At 40.2% G+C, this 17,933-nt stretch overlaps 2 protein-coding genes across 2 annotated transcripts; both read left to right on the forward strand.

Annotated features, from left to right (window-relative positions):
• The first annotated feature begins 274 nt into the window (after positions 1-274).
• Positions 275-5,332, forward strand: fkbp11 (FKBP prolyl isomerase 11). Its single transcript, XM_061890120.1, has 6 exons — positions 275-586; positions 657-719; positions 2,836-2,923; positions 2,989-3,022; positions 3,136-3,206; positions 5,080-5,332. The coding sequence occupies exons 1-6, from the start codon at positions 476-478 to the stop codon at positions 5,286-5,288; spliced, it is 576 nt and encodes a 191-aa protein (XP_061746104.1). The 5' UTR covers positions 275-475; the 3' UTR covers positions 5,289-5,332.
• Positions 5,333-8,482: 3,150 nt separating this feature from the next.
• Positions 8,483-13,423, forward strand: LOC133548260 (small ribosomal subunit protein eS26). Its single transcript, XM_061893577.1, has 5 exons — positions 8,483-8,495; positions 9,608-9,690; positions 12,883-13,060; positions 13,144-13,274; positions 13,341-13,423. The coding sequence occupies exons 1-5, from the start codon at positions 8,483-8,485 to the stop codon at positions 13,374-13,376; spliced, it is 441 nt and encodes a 146-aa protein (XP_061749561.1). The 3' UTR covers positions 13,377-13,423.
• The last annotated feature ends 4,510 nt before the right edge of the window (positions 13,424-17,933 follow it).

Consider the following 17,933-nt stretch of genomic DNA (forward strand, 5'->3'; position numbering starts at 1 on the left):
ATTTGTACTGTTATTGTACTTATTTTGATTATTATTATTTATTAATTGTTTGTAAATGTTGCAATTTGTAAATAAAGGTTTATAAAATAAAAAAATGAAAAGAAATTAAAATAAATTTAATTAAAAATAATCAAAATTTAAATAAAAAAAACACGAGCAGGACAGCAGTATGAGTATCACGCGCCCTGATTGGCCAGCAGCCGCGGGCAGTTTACGTGGCGTCGACGAAGCAGTCCACACGCACCACAGCGCCCTCCCGCGTCCAGCGCGAGTTACTGCAGCGTGCTGGTGTGTGACGTTGGCAGCTGGGTCCAGGTGTGCTCTGGCGCGCGGCTTCATCCGTCTTATCGCCGCCGGACTTGGGACACATCAGCCTCGGCGCCAGCGGAAACCTTTTCAACCTCAAAAGCAGGCGAGCGGAAGTTGCGTTTTCTTCCTTTTTTTTTTTTTTTTTTTTTTTTTGCAGAAGTTGACGATGAGGAGCAGGCTTGTTTTCCCGCTGCTGCTTCTTCTCCTCGCTTTTAATAGCAGATTCGTGCGCGGCGACGACGAAGATGCATTGGAGGAGCTGCAGGTGGAGACCCTGGTGAGTGCTCAAATGTACGTGATTTGCCTGCGTGCGTTGAACGCAACACTAAAGGTTCTTCTCCCGTTAGGTGAAACCCCAAAGTTGCTCCGTACTTTCCACGATGGGGGACACGTTGCACATCCACTACACGGTAAAACTGCATGTGGATCATATCGGTCACATCTTTCATGTCTGCCTGCGTTCTAAGGACGATTATTGGACCATTTGATGGAAAGGCGACCCTTTTATTTGGAAAGTGAGGCCCAAAAACATGAGATGCTAAGCGATCGCTGAGCTTTATTGGAGTGTGTGTGTGCGCATGCGCGTGTTTGCATGCGTGTGCGTGTAACTGTGCAGTGGCAATGCAACACGTCAGCAATAACACGGTCACTACTACGTGTGCGTGTGTGTGTGTGTGTGTGTGTGTGTGTGTGTGTGTGTATGTGTGTGTGTGTGTGTGTGTGTGTGTGTGTGTGTGTGTGTGTGTGTGTGTGTGTACTCCATACGACATGCAAGCTGTGTGTGCGTACATATGTGTGTGTGTACTCCCTACTACATGCAAGTTGTGTGTGCGTGCATATGTGTGTGTGTACTCCCTACTACATGCAAGCTGTGCGTGAGTATGTGTGTGTACTCCCTACTACATGCAAGCTGTGTGTGCGTGCGCGCGTGTGTGTGTGTACTCCCTACTACGTGCCAGCTGTGCGTGCATGCGTGAGTATGTGTGTGTACTCCCTACTATATGCAAGCTGTATGTGTGTGTGTGTGTGTGTGTGTACTCCCTAATATATGCAAGCTGTGTGTGCACGCATGCGTGTGTGTACCCCTTAATACATGCAAACTGTGTGTGTATACTCTACTACATGCCAGCGATGTGTGTGTACTCACTACTACATTTAAGCTGTGTGTGTGTACTCCCTATTGCATGCTGACTGTGTATGTGTACTCCCTACTACATGCAAGCTGTGCGTGCGTTCGTGAGTATATGTGTGTACTCCCTACTACATGCAAGCTGTATGTGTGTGTGTGTGCATGTGTGCGTGTGTGTGTGTACTCCTTAATACATGCAAACTGTGTGTGTATACTCTACTACATGCTAGCGATGTGTGTGTACTCACTACTACATTTAAGCTGTGTGTGTGTACTCCCTACTGCATGCTGACTGTGTATGTGTACTCCCTACTACATGCAAGCTGTGTGTGTACTCCCTACTACATGCAAGCTTTGTGTGTGTACTCCCTACTACATGCAAGCTTTGTGTGTGTACTCCCTACTACATGCAAGCTGTGTGTATACTCCCTACTTAATGCAAGCTGTGTGTGTACTCACTACTACATGCAAGCTGTGTGTGTGTGTACTCCCTACTACATGCAAGCTGTGTGTGTACTCACTACTACATGCAAGCTGTGTGTGTGTACTCCCTACTACATGCAAGCTGTGTGTGTACTCACTACTACATGCAAGCTGTGTGTGTGTACTCCCTACTACCTGCAAGCTGTGTGTGTGTGTGTACTCCCTACTAGAATGCAGGCTTTGTGTGTGTACTCACTACTACATGCAAGTTGTGTGTGTGTTTGTGTGTACTCCCTAGACATGCAAGCTGTGTGTGTACTCCCTACTGCATGCAGGTTGTTTGTGTGTACTCCCTACTACATGCAGGTGTTGTGTGTGTACTCCCTGCTACATGCAGGTGTTGTGTGTACTCCCTATTTCATGCAGGTGTTGTGTGTATACTCCCTACTACATGCAAACTGTGGGTGTGTACTCCTTACTACATGCAAGCTGTCTGTGTACGATACTCCCTACTACATGCAGACTGTGTGTGTGTACTCCCTACTACATGCAAGCTGTGTGTGTGCTCCCTACTACATGCAGACTGTGTGTGTGTACTCCCTACTACATGCAGGCTGTGTGTGTATATTCCCTACTTCATGCAGGTGTTGTGTGTATACTCCCTACTACATGCAAGCTTTGTGTGTACTCCCTACTACATGCAAGCTGTCTGTGTACAGTACTTCCTACTACATGCAGGTTGTGTGTGTGTACTCCCTGCTACATGCAAGCTTTGTGTGTACTCCCTACTACAAGCAATTTGTCTGTGACAGATTATTCTTGCTACGGATTTAAATCAGGTGAATCCTACTTTTGAATTCAGATAAATCGTGACTAATCACAGGAAATCGTCATTCCAATGGAGGCAAATAGGATGTGTGTCCGACACGGGCGCTCGCACGTCTTCCGAGTGGTAACCAACCATTTCCCGACAGGGGAAGCTGATGGACGGCAAGGTGATCGACTCCTCGCTGTCCCGCGAGCCGCTGATGGTCGAGCTGGGGAAGAGGACGGTGATATCGGGTGAGTAGACCTGTTGGATCGTGCCAAAGCGATGACCGGCATACGAACACATTTTGTCTCGCCAGGTCTGGAGCAGAGCTTGGTGGGCGTGTGTGAAGGGTGGGTAAAAAAAACTCCGACACAATCCAATCATTTTTGATTTGATGTTATTTATTTTATCATCGGCCTTTATGAGTTTATTCAACAATGTTGTCTCCTTTTCTTTGTCTCAGGCAGAAAATCAAAGCCACTATTCCGTCTCACCTTGCATACGGGAAAAAAGGTTACCTTCCCACCATTCCAGGTAGACAACACACACTTTTATGAGGGGCCGTTAGGGACATTATTCAGAATTACCTCTTACATACACTACTGAAATGGTTTCGTATAAACAACTGAAATCTTTTTCTCTCACAAACACAACTGAAACACTCTTATACACACTACTGAAACACTCTTATACACACTACTGAAATGCTCTCACATAAAAAACTGAATTATTTTTCTCACACATACACTACTGAAACACTTTTATACACACTACTGAAACACTCTTATAAGAGTGTTTCAGTAGTGTGTGTGAGAAAAAAAGATTTCAGTTGTTTATGTGAGAGCATTTCAGTAGTGAATGTAAGAGGTAATTCCGAATAATGTCCCTAACGGACCCTCAGAGAGCATTTCATTAGTGTGTATAAGAGTGTTTCAGTAGTGTGTGAGAGAGAAAAAGATTTCAGTTGTTTATGTGAGGGCATTTCAGTAGTGTATGTAAGAGGTAATTACACTAACGGCCCCTCATTTTATGAGGGGCCGTTAGTGTGTATAAGAGTGTTACAGTAGTGTGTATAAAAGTGTTTCTATAGTATATGTGTGTGTGAGAAAAATATTTCAGTTGTTTATGTGCTTCAGAAGTGTGTGTGAGAGCATTTCAGTAGTGTGAATAAGAATGTTCCAGTAGTGTATGTAAGAGCATTTCAGTAGTGTGTATGACAGTGTTTCAGTAGCGTATGTGGGAGCATTTCAGTAGTGTATATGACAGCATTTCAGTAGTGTGTATAAGAGTGTTTCAGTAGTGTGTGTGAGAGACAAACATTTTAGTTGTTTATGTGAGAGCATTTCAGTAGTGTGTATATGAGTGTTTCAGTACTGTATGTGAGAGCATTTAAGTGTGTGTGAGAACATTTCAGTAGTGTGCATATGAGTGTTTCAGTAGTTTATGTGAGAGCATTTCAGTAGTGTGCATAATAGTGTTCCAGTAGTGTATGTAAGAGCATTTCAGTAGTGTTTGTGAGAGCATTTCAGTCGTGTCTATAAGAGTGTTTCAGTAGTGTATGTGAGAGCATTTCAGTAGTGTATGTGAGAGCATTTCAGTAGTGTGTATAAGAGTGTTACAGTAGTGTATGTGAGAGCATTTCAGTAGTGTTCGTGAGAGCATTTCCGTAGTGTGTATAAGAGTGTTTCAGTAGTGTATGTGAGAGCATTTCAGTAGTGTATATATGAGTGTTTCAGTACTGTATGTGAGAGCAATTAAGTAGTGTGTATAAGAGTGTTTCAGTAGTGTATGTAAGAGCATTTCAGTAGTATTTGTGAGAGCATTTCAGTAGTGTGTATAAGAGTGTTTCAGTAGTGTGTGTGAGAAAAACATTTCAGTTTTTTTTATGTGAGAGCATTTCAGTAGTGTGTATAAGAGTGTTTCAGTAGTGTATGTGAGAGCATTTCAGTTGTGTTTGTGGGAGCATTTCAGTAGTGTGTATAAGAGTGTTTCAGTAGTGTGTATAAGAGTGTTTCAGTAGTGTGTGTGAGAGAAAAACATTTCAGTTGTTTATGTGAGAGCATTTCAGTAGTGTGTATAAGAGTGTTTCAGTAGTGTGTGTGAGAGAAAAACATTTCAGTTTTTTATGTGAGAGCATTTTAGTAGTGTGTATAAGAGTGCTTCAGTAGTGGGTATAAGAGTGTTTCAGTAGTGTGTGTGAGAGAAAAACATTTCAGTTGTTTATAAGAGCATTTCAGTAGTGTGTATAAGAGGTAATTCAGAATAATGTCCCCAACTGTCCCTCATACACTTTTACTTGTATTCACTCAACATGTTTAAATCATTCATTGTTATTGTCTGTTATTGTTGATTTGCCTATATTTTGATGGTTAATGCAATGAAGCACATTCAATGTTGTCGTCTTTAGCCGACGCCAGCCTGGAGTTCGAGGTGGAGGTGATGTCGCTGACTCAGCAGACGCCATGGCAGAAGATGGTCAACGACGTGTTCCCACTGGTGTGTCTGGCCCTGGTGCCCACCCTGCTCGGCCTGGTGGGACTGTACCTCTACAGCAAGGCCCAAGACCAGAAAGGCGGCAAAAAGAAGGCAAAGGACAAGAAGAGCAAGAAGAAATAAAGCCGGGGCAAAGAACTATTTAAATTAAAAAAAAAATGTTAAAAGTCCTGGTGTCATTTATTTTGTCTTCTGTTGGGTTTTGTGCATGAACTAACTTGTCTTGTAGAAAACATACAAGTAATGTATATTTGTCCCCAAATACAAATAATTGTCTTTTTTTGGAACATTCTTATTTCATTCTTGCTTAATTAAATAGATATATATGTATGTATATATATATATACAGTATATATCTGTGATGAGGTGGCAACTTGTCCAAGGTGTACACCGTCTTCCGCCCGATTGTAGCTGAGATGGGCACCAGCGCCCCCCGAGACTCCAAAAGGGAATAAGCGGTAGAAAATGGATACCCAATCCTCAAGCGTGGGTGGTTCTTTTTATTCTTTAAGTTTTATTTCGCACAGGTAGACCCAGCAGGCACAAGACACTGATACAACGTTGATTATACGTACATGTCCTTCAAATATCACTTTGCAATAACGTATTTTTAAATTGGGACGTTTATGTCCCAACGCTGGATCCACGTTGTTGATTGGGAAATGACCAAATTTCAGTGGTCAAATCAAAGTCACAACCTGACGTTGAATAAACGTCGTCAAGAGGCATGTTGTTTCAACGTTGTATTTGTGTTGTAGAATATTGTGTCATGTTGAGTTGGTGACGAACCCCAAGATGCAGAGATGGCGGCAGGCATGGTGCGGGAAAACATGATTTAATGTCCCAAAGTAAAAATAAAGAAAAGACACAAACCAGGAACTAGGAAGAGCCAAACTGGAAAACGGGAAACAGGATCCAGCAAACAGGAACTAGGAACAAAAAGACGGAAAGCAGTCCGCGGCATACAGGAACACCGACAAGTAACAGGTAGGAGCTACAAGTATTTGAATACAACCGGTAGGAGCTACAATAATCCAGCACTGACTGGAGGAGAAAGCAGGTCGAAATAGTGCCTGGCTGATTGACACCAGGTGTGGCCAGGTGCCAATCAGCCACAGCTGAGGGGACACAGCACTCAGGGAGACAAACAGGAAACAGAACCAAAAAAGGAGTGCTGACAGGAACTAAAGACAGGAAACACAGATAAATGCAGAGGACATAGTCAAACTGTCAGGGACAAGCCTGACATACTGGTTGGGAAATTACCAAAATTCAACGGTCAAATGAACGTCAGAATCCAACATTGATTAAATGTCGTCAATAAGCATGTTTTTTTAACATTATATTTGTGTTGTAGAATATTAGTTGTGAAATTACCTAAATTCAAAGGCCAAATAAACGTCACAACCTGACATTGAATAAACGTCGTCCAGAGGCATGTTGTTTCAACGTTGTATTTGTGTTGTAAAAATTGGTTGGGAAATTATCAAATTTTAATGGTCAAATCAACGTCGGAACTAAACATTGATTAAATGTTGTTTCAATGTTACGTTTGAGTTGTACAATATTGGTTGAGAAATGACCAAAATTCATTGGTTGAATCAACTTCAGAACCCAACATTGATTAAAAGTCGTCAAAAAGTGTGTTGTTTCAACATTGTATTTGTGTTGTAGAATATCGTTTGGTGAATGACCAATCTTCAATGATCAAATCAACGTCAGAATCCATCCATCCATCCATTTTCTACCGCTTATTCCCTTTTTGGGGTTGCGGGGGGCGCTGGCGCCTATCTCAGCTACAATCGGGCGGATGGCGGGGTACACCCTGGACAAGTCGCCACCTCATCGCAGGGCAGAATCCAACATTGATTAAATGTCGTCAATAAGCATGTTGTTTTAACATTGTATTTGTGTTGTACCATATTAGTTGTGAAATTGCCTAAATTCAATGGCCAAATCAACGACACAACCTGACATTGAATAAACGTCAGCAAGAGGCATGTTGTTTCAACGTAACGCTGTATTTGTGTTGTAAAATATTGGTTGGGAAATTATCAAATTTTAATGGTCAAATCAACGTCGGAACTAAACATTGATTAAATGTTGTTTCAGTGTTACGTTTGAGTTGTACAATATTGGTTGAGAAATGACCAAAATTCAATGGTCAAATCAACGTCAGAACCCCACATTGATTAAAAGTCGTCAAAAAGCATGTTGTTTCAACGTTGTATTTTTGTTGTAGAATATGTGTTGGGAAATTACCGAAATTCAATGGCCAAATCAACGACACAACCTGACATTGAATAAACGTCAGCAAGAGGCATGTTGTTTCAACGTAACGTTGTATTTGTGTTGTAAAATATTGGATGGGAAATTACCAAATTTTAATGGTCAAATCAACGTCGGAACTAAACATTAATTAAATGTCGTCAAAAAGCATGTTTTTTCAATGTTATGTTTGAGTTGTACAATATTGGTTGAGAAATTACCAAAATTCATTGGTTAAATCAACTTCAGAACCCAACATTGATTAAAAGTTGTCAAAAAGCATGTTGTTTTAATGTTGTATTTGTGTTGTAGAATATTGGTTGGAAAATGACCAAATTTCAATGGTCAAATCAACGTCAGAACAAAACATTGATTAAACGTAGTAAAAAAAGCATGTTATTTCAACGTTGTATTTGTGTTGTAGAATATTGGTTGGGAAATTACCAATCTTCAATGATCAAATCAATGTCAGAATCCAACATTGATTAAATGTCATCAATAAGCATGTTGTTTTAACATTGTATTTGTGTTGTAGAATATTAGTTGGGAAATTACCTAAATTCAATGGCCAAATCAACGGCACACCTGACATTGAATAAACGTCAGCAAGAGGCATGTTGTTTCAACGTAACGTTGTATTTGTGTTGTAAAATATTGGATGGGAAATTATCAAATTTTAATGGTTAAATCAACGTAGGAACTAAACATTAATGAAATGTCGTCAAAAAGCATGTTGTTTCAATGTTATGTTTGAGTTGTACAATATTGGTTGAGAAATGACCAAAATTCATTGGTTAAATCAACTTCAGAACCCAACATTGATTAAAAGTTGTCAAAAAGCATGTTGTTTCAACGTTGTATTTGTGTTGTAGAATATTGGTTGGGAAATGACCAAATTTCAATGGTCAAATCAACGTCAGAATAAAACATTGATTAAACGTAGTAAAAAAAGCATGTTATTTCAACGTTGTATTTGTGTTGTAGAATATTGTTTGTGAAGTGACCAATATTCAATGGTCAAACCAACTCCATCATTGTTGGTGATTACTATGACAACTGTGGGTATTTGCACTTTATTTATGTCAGAGTTAGTTTGAGACGAACCCCAAGATGCAGCGATAGAGGCAGGCATGGAGTGAGAAAACATGATTTAATTAAAACTAAACAACAACAAACAAAAGGGGTACAACCAAAAACGGGCGGATAACAAACTAAGGGATATAACATGGGAGCTAGAAAACAAAAAGGAGACTTAGCATGGAAGTTAGCAAAAACAAAAAGGGGCCTAGCGTGGGAGGTAGCGGGTAGCGAGCAGGAAAACAGAAGTCGCAACAAAAAACAGTAAGCTACAAACATCATACGAATATAGCTTACCGCTACGCTGCAATTTGATTAATTGATTGATACTTTTATTAGTAGATTGCACAGTTCAGTACATATTCCGTACAATTGACCACTAAATGTTAACACCCGAATAAGTTTTTCAACTTGTTTAAGTCGGGGCCCACGTTAATCAATTCATGGCAAAGACACAACAGGAGACGAGAGCGACATCGACAAATCAATAATCCAGCACTGACTGGAAGACAAAGCAGGTACAAATAGGAGCGGGCTGATTGACACCAGGTGTGGCCAGGTGCCAATCTGCCGCAGCTGAGGGGAAACAAAGCACTCAGGGAGACAAACAGGAAGCTGAACCAAAATAAGAGTGCTGACAGGAACTAAGGACAGGAAATACTAAACACACAGAGGAAAAAGTAAAACACAAACAAACTGTCAGTGGCAAGCCTGACAATTTATAATAGTTACAATATGTAGCAGTGGCACTATTATAATACTGCCATGAGGTGGCGACTCGTCCAGGGTGTACCCCGCCTTCCTCCCGATTGTAGCTGAGATAGGCACCAGCGCCCCCCGCCACCACCAAGGGAATAAGCGGTAGGAAATGTATGGATGGATGGACTATTATATTAGCACTACTTTTTCTGCGGGTTGATTCGTAGAGTGAGACAACTACGTCTGGTTGTGCACATGCCATATCCTTCCGCTTTAACAAATATTAAACACTTTTTTGCGTGTAATATTATGTAATTAATATATAATACACAACATAAATATATAAATGTTCTAAAATAAAATATAAAACGTGTTTTATTTACGTTTGTAAAAATAAGAAATAAAAAAAGTGGAGCGGAAATGCACTATTTTTGGCCGTGCAACCTTTTCCGGTCCTCTTTCCAGCTTCCCGTGCAAAATGGTGAGTCCCCCACAGCAGTCGTCGTTGGCCTTAAACGAAATAAAACAATGTTTTTGGAGTTATGACACCAGGTTAACTCGTCCTCGTGTACAATATGACAATGTTCTCGCGTAGTGTGACACATTGTTGTTAGAAGTCACATGAAACTATTATAAAGGTGTCCGGGCCTAAATGCTAGCTGTTAGCACGCTAGCCTTGCCTCCATGTGTTCCAGTTAGCTCGCGCTCTCCGTCAAAGCTACTATTTGCACCTTTTTTAGCACATTTATATCATTACATGTAAGATTTATGATTAATAAACCAAAGGTTATTATTGAAAATGAACCTACATTTAGCTTATTTAAGTCAGAACTGTCGGTCATGGTTACATCGTAACTAGCATAGTGGCGTCGAATGACAATAAAAGTCAACATTAATTTACAATTGTGTTATAATGAAGAGTGGTGATGTTCAAGATTCTACTTAATTTACCTTTTAGTTTGACTAATGTATTTTATAGCCTTAATTTGTCCGAAGTGCTTACTGACCCTAATACAAAACGATTTTAAGATTAAACATATATTTAGGTAGGTATGTCCTAGATCAGGGGTAGGGAACCAATGGCTCTAGAGCCAGATGTGGCTCTTTTGATGACTGCATCTGGCTCTCAGATAAATCTTAGCTGACATTGCTTAACAAGATAAGTAATTAATAATTACACTCAAAATATAAATAACGTTCAAAATATTAAGCATTCTCATGCATTTTAATCCATTCATCCGTTTTCTACCGCATCTGTTCAAGAAGTTGCATTAATTGTAGAATGATTTTATTTATTACTGGTTTACTATTTATTACTAGCTTCAGAATAACAATGTTATTAAAAAGAATAAGAGACTTAGTATACTCTAAAAATGTTGGTCTTACTTAAAATGCACACATTTAGTTGTATTCGGTGTTAAAAAATGTTATATGGCTCTCACGGAAATACATTTTAAAATATTTGGCTTTCATGGCTCTCTCAGCCAAAAAGGTTCCCGACCCCTGTCCTAGACCAGTGCTCCCGTCCAAAGGCAAAACCCAGTAACTCAATGTTGGTCAAAACTGAGCTGATAATAATTTTGGAGTTACTAGGTGATATGCTTTACATTGGTGTATGCGATATTTTAATTTGTTCCGTTAGTAAGCAGATAAATAGATAGATAGTACTTTATTGATTCCTTCAGGAGAGTTCCTTCAGGAAAATTAAAATTCCAGCAGCAGTGTACAGAGTTGAGATCAATTTTATAAAAATAAATAATGGGGGTTTAAATGGTAACAAAATAGAGAAATATTACAATAAGAATAAAAAAAATAAAAAGCAACAATGGGAATAAAATTATAACAGTAAAATAAGAATACAATAATACAAAGTAGGCAGTAGTGACCATGTTATGAAAACGTATTGCACTGTTATTTTTTTGCATCCCCTGTCATCCTAGTACCCCCCGACCCCCTCCCCAGTGAGGAGTTGTACAGTCTAATGGCGTGTGGGACAAAGGAGTTCTTGAGTCTATTAGTACTGCACTTGGGATGAAGCAGTCTAGCACTGAACAGGCTCCTCTGGCTACTGATAACGCTAGGTTGCTCACTAGTTTGTCAACAGTCCTCTTCTCTGCCACCGTCACCGGTGAGTCCAGTTTCATTCCCATTGTAGAACCGGCCCGCCTGATCAGTTTCTCAAGTCTGGAGCTGTCCTTCTTAGATGTACTGGCCCCCCCAGCACACTACCATGTAGAACAGAACACTGGCAACCACAGACTGGTAGTACATCCACAGGAGTTTTCTACAAATGTTGAAGGAGTGCAGTCTCCTGAGGAAGTACAGCCTGCTCTGTCCTTTCTTGTACTGGTGGTCCATGTTGACAGTCCAGTCCACCTTATTGTCCACCCAAACCCCGAGGTACTTGAATGAGTCCACGGTCTGTACCTCAACTCTCTCGATCACAATAGGTTGTGACCGTGGACTCGACCTCCCAAAGTCAATGACCAGCTCCTTCGTCCTAAGCAGCTTAGATATGTAATAATTTTGGAGTTACTTGGTGATATGCTTTACATTAGTGTATGCAATATTGTAATTTGTTCCGTAAGTAAGCAGCTTATACTTCAGTTTTGACCAAAATTGAGTTACTGGGTTTTGCCTTTGGACGGGAGAGTGGTTCTCAACCTTTTTTCAGTGATGTACCCCCTGGGAAAATGTTTTTAATTCAAGTACCGCCTAATCAGAGCAAAGCATTTTTGGTTGGAAAAAAAAGAGATAAAGGAGTAAAATACAGCACTATGTCTTAGGGCTGGGCGATATTGGCTTTTATTAATATTGCAATATTTTTATGCCATATTGCGATACACGATATATATTACGATATTTTGCCTTGGCCTTGAATGAACGAACACTTGATGCATATAATTACAGCAGTATGATGATTCTTTGTGTCTACATTAAACATTCTTCTTCATACTGCATTAATATATGCTACTTTTAAACTTTCATGCAGAGAGGGAAATCACAACTAAGTCAATTGACCAAAACTGTATTAAATATTGTTCATTCTCTCACGGGTGACTTTTTAAATGAAAGAACAAATTAATAATGTTGCTACCTTTTTGTAGTAACACTTCTGCTGCATACTTTGCATATTGCTTTTGTCTGCTGAATATCTATCCACTTTAAGCCAAACCACCGCCAAATGATGGACTCCCTGCTCTTTATTTTGGGCATTTATTGTTCTTCTTCCATTTCTCTCTCTTGTATTGTCACAAGCTCTGCTTGTACGACCTGCCTCAGCTATTGTTGCTATTTTTAGAATATTTAAAAAAAAAATCTCACGTACCCCTTGGCATACCTATGCGTACCCCCATTTGAGAACCACTGACTTAAACTATACAAGACAAAGCTTTTTGTAGCACAAAGGATTGAGGCGAGTTTGTGAGCGATTTGGACAAGGCGGGGACTGGTTGCAAATATTGAATTACATAAAAAATATGCCAGACAAAGTTTTTTGTTGCACAAAGGATTGGGTGATATTTGGACCCAGTGAGGGTCTGGTAATGATAATTGAATTGTTTAAAAACTATACTAAAGTTTTTTGTAGCACAAAGGATTGGGGCAAGTTTGGGGAGATTTGGACAAGGTAGGTGGGCCCACTTGACACTATCTGCTGTCTTTTTGCACGCAGACTAAGAAGAGAAGGAATAACGGTCGTGCCAAGAAGGGCCGTGGGCACGTGCAGCCCATCCGCTGCACCAACTGTGCCCGCTGTGTGCCCAAGGACAAGGCCATCAAGAAGTTTGTCATCAGGAACATCGTGGAGGCTGCGGCCGTGAGGGACATCTCTGAGGCCAGCGTCTTTGACTGTAAGTGGAAGGTGCAAATCTCAACACCTTTTTTTCTTTTTTATTCCTCGCTTAAAGCAGGTTTATTTTGTTGTCCTGTGCAGCGTACGTTCTGCCCAAGCTCTACGTGAAGCTGCACTACTGTGTCAGCTGCGCCATCCACAGCAAAGTGGTGAGGAACCGCTCCTGTGAGGCCAGGAAAGATCGCACACCGCCACCCAGGTTCAGGCCCAACGTGAGTAACACACGCAGCAGCACCTGTTTCCTTTCACATCTCACACTGCTTTTATTTCCTCTTCAGGCCGGTGCCCCGAGAGCTCCTCCTAAGCCCATGTAAATCACACGCTTTATGTTTGAGGAATAAACTTTACCAACATGGTCAAATTGTTGATTTCCATTTTTCTGAGCTGCGAGTCAAAAACAGCAGAAGACCGGAGGTGTTGACTATTTGATTTGGAGCAAATAGAATAGAATGAACTTTATTGTCATTATATTTGCATATAACGAGATTAAAGACTCCAACTTAAGGTGTGGTAGTGGGAACAAATATGGGGTTAAATAAATGACATAACCCTAACCCTAAGGAAAAACTAACAATTGAAATAAACAGTCTACTATCCAATACAAATAATAAGCAATTCTGTACAATATACAAAACACTATAGAAGTACAAAATACAAATACTGTACAATATACAGAGCAAGACAGGAGTACCGAAGTAATAAATAACAATCAGTGACGGACATATTGCACTGGAAGGGTAGTATTGCACAGTAAGGTATTAGGGCATTATATTGTATAGGGGTGAATTATTATTATTATTATAAGTTACAGTTCAACATGGTGACAGCTTTGGGAAAGAAGCTGTCTCTGAGCCTGTTTGTTCTGGCTCTGATGCACCTGTAGCGCCTGCCTGATGGTAGCAAGTCGAACAGGTGGAAGCCAGGGTGTGTGCTGTCCTTGGTAATGTTTCCAGTACAAGGTTGCAGTGCCGTATTTATCTCATAGTTTGGCCAGAGGTGCGACTTGTACTCAGAAGTGACTTATGTGTGAAATTATTAACACATTACTGTAAAATATAATATTATTTATCTCATTCACGTAAGAGACTTGACGTAGAAGATTTCGTGGGATTTAGCGTTTAGGAATGACAGATTGTTTGGTAAACGTATAGCATGTTCTATATGTTATAGTTATTTGAATGACTCTTACCATAATATGTTAGGTTAACATAGCAGGCACCTTCTCAGTTGGTTATTTATGCCTCATATAACGTACACTTATTCAGCACTATTCTTTATGTATTCTAAATTGCCTTTCAAATGTCAATTCTTGGTGTTGGGTTTTATAAAAAAAAAAATCCCCCAAAATGCGACTTATATATATATTTTTTTCCTTCTTTATTATGCATTTCCGGCAGGTGCGACTTATACTCCGAAAAATACTGTAGTTAAAATGCAATCATGTAGGAGTTGAAGTGACATCTGGAGGAGGCTTAGAAAAAGCACATTAAGATGCAGGGCGCAACATGGATATAGAAATGCACAACTGGGATTCTTGTAGTACACAAAGGCAAATATATTTGAACACTTAAAGCCAGAAAAGGTGTGCAGGGAGTTTAGTTGGCCTTTGGCTCTCAGCAGCAGCATTTAAATCCTGACAAACGCTTCTGCAGGGAAGAAAACGGGTAGTGGCGACCACTTCTAAATGAGCCAAAACATCAAGTACAGGATGCAAAATGTTTAAAAGAGGCTTCATTTATTATCTACACAGTCATTCTCAAACTGTACTACTAATGGCAGGCCAAGGAATCAAATGTTCAAACTGTAATGTTACATTGGCCAAAAATATTAAATAAAACTTCCACCTTGTTTTTAATGACTTGGGCCAACTAAGCTCCTGTATCTTAATGTTGGTCATTATTGTGGTACTTGGTTAAGAAGTTTGAGAACCACTGCTTTTTTCTTAAAACAATTTTTCTTTTGGTCAGAAGTTTTCAAAGTAAGGTACCGCAAGACTTCATTTGACACAAAGAAAACCATTTGTTGTACTAAAGAACAAGTTTGTTCTTGAATTGAGTAACCAAGATCTGGAATTCTGTGCTTCACTCGATTTGAGGTTTCCTTTTTAAGGCAATCAACGTCAGAATCCAACAATGATTAAATGTCGTCAATAAGCATGTTGTTTTAACATTGTATTTGTGTTGTACAATATTAGTTGTGAAATTACCTAAAAAAGCCTTTCTATAGACATGCATGCTGGTTGTAGCCTTGGGGCTGTTTCTAGTTTTATATTTTATTTATTTTTTATTACTATTTTTTTTACACTGTGGCACTTTGAGGTTGTTTGCTCAACGTAAAGTGCTTTTTACAAATAAAATCTATTATTATTATTATTAAGATCACGGGTACAAGTGGCCGAAATGAGTTTGAGGCTCTCCCTTAGAGATAGGGTGAGAAGCTCTGCCATCCGGGGGGGACTCAAAGTAAAGCCGCTGTTCCTCCACATGGAAAAGAGCAAGATGAGGCTCCCGATGCCACCTGAACGCCTCCCTAGGGAGGTTTTTAGGGCACGTCCGACCGGTAGGAGGCCACGGGGAAGACCCAGGACACTTTGGGAAGACTATGTCTCCTGGCTGGCCTGGGAACGCCACCCCAGGAAGAGCACCACTCACAAAAAGTAAGAGAATTTCAGTACTTTTTGCACAGTACACCTGAAAAGTATTCACATCACATTTTTGGAACAAGTTCATTTTTGTCCTCAAAATTCTTAACACCCCATAATGACAATGTGGAAAAAGTGAGTTTTTGTTGAAATGTTTGCATATTTATTAAAAACAAACATGCACTTACTGTAAGTATTCACAGCCTTTGCCGTGAAGCTCAAAAGTCACCCTGATCAGGTGCATCCTGGGCAGGTATGGCTCGGTTGGTAGAGCGGCCGTGCCAGCAATCTGCCTCCGCTTGAGATGGTTTCCTGTGGACGGGACTGGCTGCTGTCTTGGATCCGCTTTGAACTGAACTCTCGAGCGGCTGTGTTGGAGCCACTATGGATTGAACTTTCACAGTATCATGTTAGACCCGCTCGACATCCATTGCTTTCGGTCCCCTAGAGGAGGGGGGTTGCCCACATCTGAGGTCCTCTCCAAGGTTTCTTATAGTCAGCATTGTCACTGGCGTCCCACTGGATGTGAATTCTCCCTGCCCACTTGGTGTGAGTTTTCCTTGCCCTTTTGTGGGTTCTTCCGAGGATGTCGTAGTCGTAATAATTTGTGCAGTCCTTTTAGACATTTGTGATTTGGGGCTATATAAATAAACATTGATTGATTTAAGGGTTCCAGGTTCGATCCCCTGCCTGCTTCCGCCATCCTAGTCACTGCCGTCGTGTCCTTGGGCAACCACCAACACTGGTTTAAATGTCACTTAGATATCGGCTTTCATTATGTAAAAGCGCTTTGACTCACTAGAGAAAAAGCGCTATATAAATATAATTCACTTCATCCTGCAGCTTAATTGGGAGTAAATTCAGTTCTTTGGACACGATTTTGGAAAGTCACACACCGGTTTGTATAGTATGAGGTTCCACCCTTGAAGAAGAGGAATCAAGTCAAAGTAATTTTTTGTAGACCTCCAGGACAGGATTGTCTGGAGGCACAAATCCGGGAAAGGGTCCGGAAAAGTATCTGCTGCCTTGACGGTCCCAATGAGCAGAGTGGCCTCCATCATCCTTAAATGGAAGAAGTTCGGAACCACCAGGACTCTTCCTAGACCTGGACCGAGCGAGGTGACCAAGAACCAGGATGGTCACTCTTGTCAGAGAACCTTCCAGAATCCACCAATCAGGCCGTGGTCAGACGGAAGCCATTTCTCAGTAAAAAAAAAATATTTTGCCAAAATGAAACCTGAAACACTCTCAGACCATGAGGAACTAAATTCTCGGGTCTGATGAGACAAGAGGAAACCAGGGAAGCATGGCGGTGGCAGCGTCACGGTGTGGGGATGTTTTTTCAGCGGCAGGGACTGGGAGATGAGACAGGATAGAGGGAAAGATGAATGCAGCAATGTATAGAGACATCCTGGGTGAAAACCAACGCTTCCCAGCCGACTTGAGAGGGGCTGCATAGATGAATGGGCACAACTGACAAATATAGTGTGCCATGAATTGATTTACGTGGACCCCGACTTAAACAAGTCGAAAAATTTATCCGGGTGTTGTTTGCCATTTAGTGGTCACTTTTACGGAATATGAACTGTACTGTGCAATCTACTAATAAAAGTTTCAATCAATCAAGCAAAAAAAAAACAAGCTTGTGACATAGTGTTAAAAGAATAAAATTGAGGCTGTAATCTCTGCTGAAGGTGCGTCAACAAAGTGAATTATATTTATATAGCGCTTCTCTCTAGTGCAGGAGTCACCAACATTTTTGAAAGCAAGAGCTACTTCTTGGGTACTGATTAATGTGAAGGGCTACCAGTTTGATACACACTTAAATAAATTGCCAGAAATAGCCAATTTGCTTAATTTACATTTAACTCTTGTTATTATTAATAATTAATGATAATTATTTTGGTGGAAACACTGATCATCTTAATGATTTCTCACAATAAATATATATAGAAACAGATAAAAATAAAAAGAGAAAATGGTTATTTCTGTCCGTCATTCCGTAGTACTTTTTTTTTTTTCCTTTTACGGAAGGTTTTTTGTAGAGAATAAATAATGAAAAAAACACTTAATTGAACGGTTTAAAAGGGGAGAAAACACGGAAAAAAATTTAATTTTGAAACATAGTCCATCTTCAATTTCGACTCTTTAAAATTCAAAATTCAGCCAAAAAAGAAGAGAAAAACTAGCTAATTCGAATCTTTTTTTAAAAAATTTAAAAAGAATTTAT

Source organism: Nerophis ophidion, linkage group LG02, assembly GCF_033978795.1.
Source record: "Nerophis ophidion isolate RoL-2023_Sa linkage group LG02, RoL_Noph_v1.0, whole genome shotgun sequence".
Lineage (NCBI taxonomy): Eukaryota > Metazoa > Chordata > Actinopteri > Syngnathiformes > Syngnathidae > Nerophis > Nerophis ophidion.

Coding starts and splice junctions, on each gene's coding strand:
- LOC133548260 (XM_061893577.1), top strand. Junction 9,691..12,882: donor CCAGCTTCCCGTGCAAAATG/GTGAGTCCCCCA, acceptor TTTTGCACGCAG/ACTAAGAAGAGAAGGAATAA. Junction 13,061..13,143: donor TGAGGCCAGCGTCTTTGACT/GTAAGTGGAAGG, acceptor TGTCCTGTGCAG/CGTACGTTCTGCCCAAGCTC.
- fkbp11 (XM_061890120.1), top strand. CDS start 476: ATGAGGAGCAGGCTTGTTTTCCCGCTGCTGCTTCTTCTCCTCGCTTTT. Junction 587..656: donor AGCTGCAGGTGGAGACCCTG/GTGAGTGCTCAA, acceptor TTCTCCCGTTAG/GTGAAACCCCAAAGTTGCTC. Junction 3,207..5,079: donor TTACCTTCCCACCATTCCAG/GTAGACAACACA, acceptor TGTCGTCTTTAG/CCGACGCCAGCCTGGAGTTC.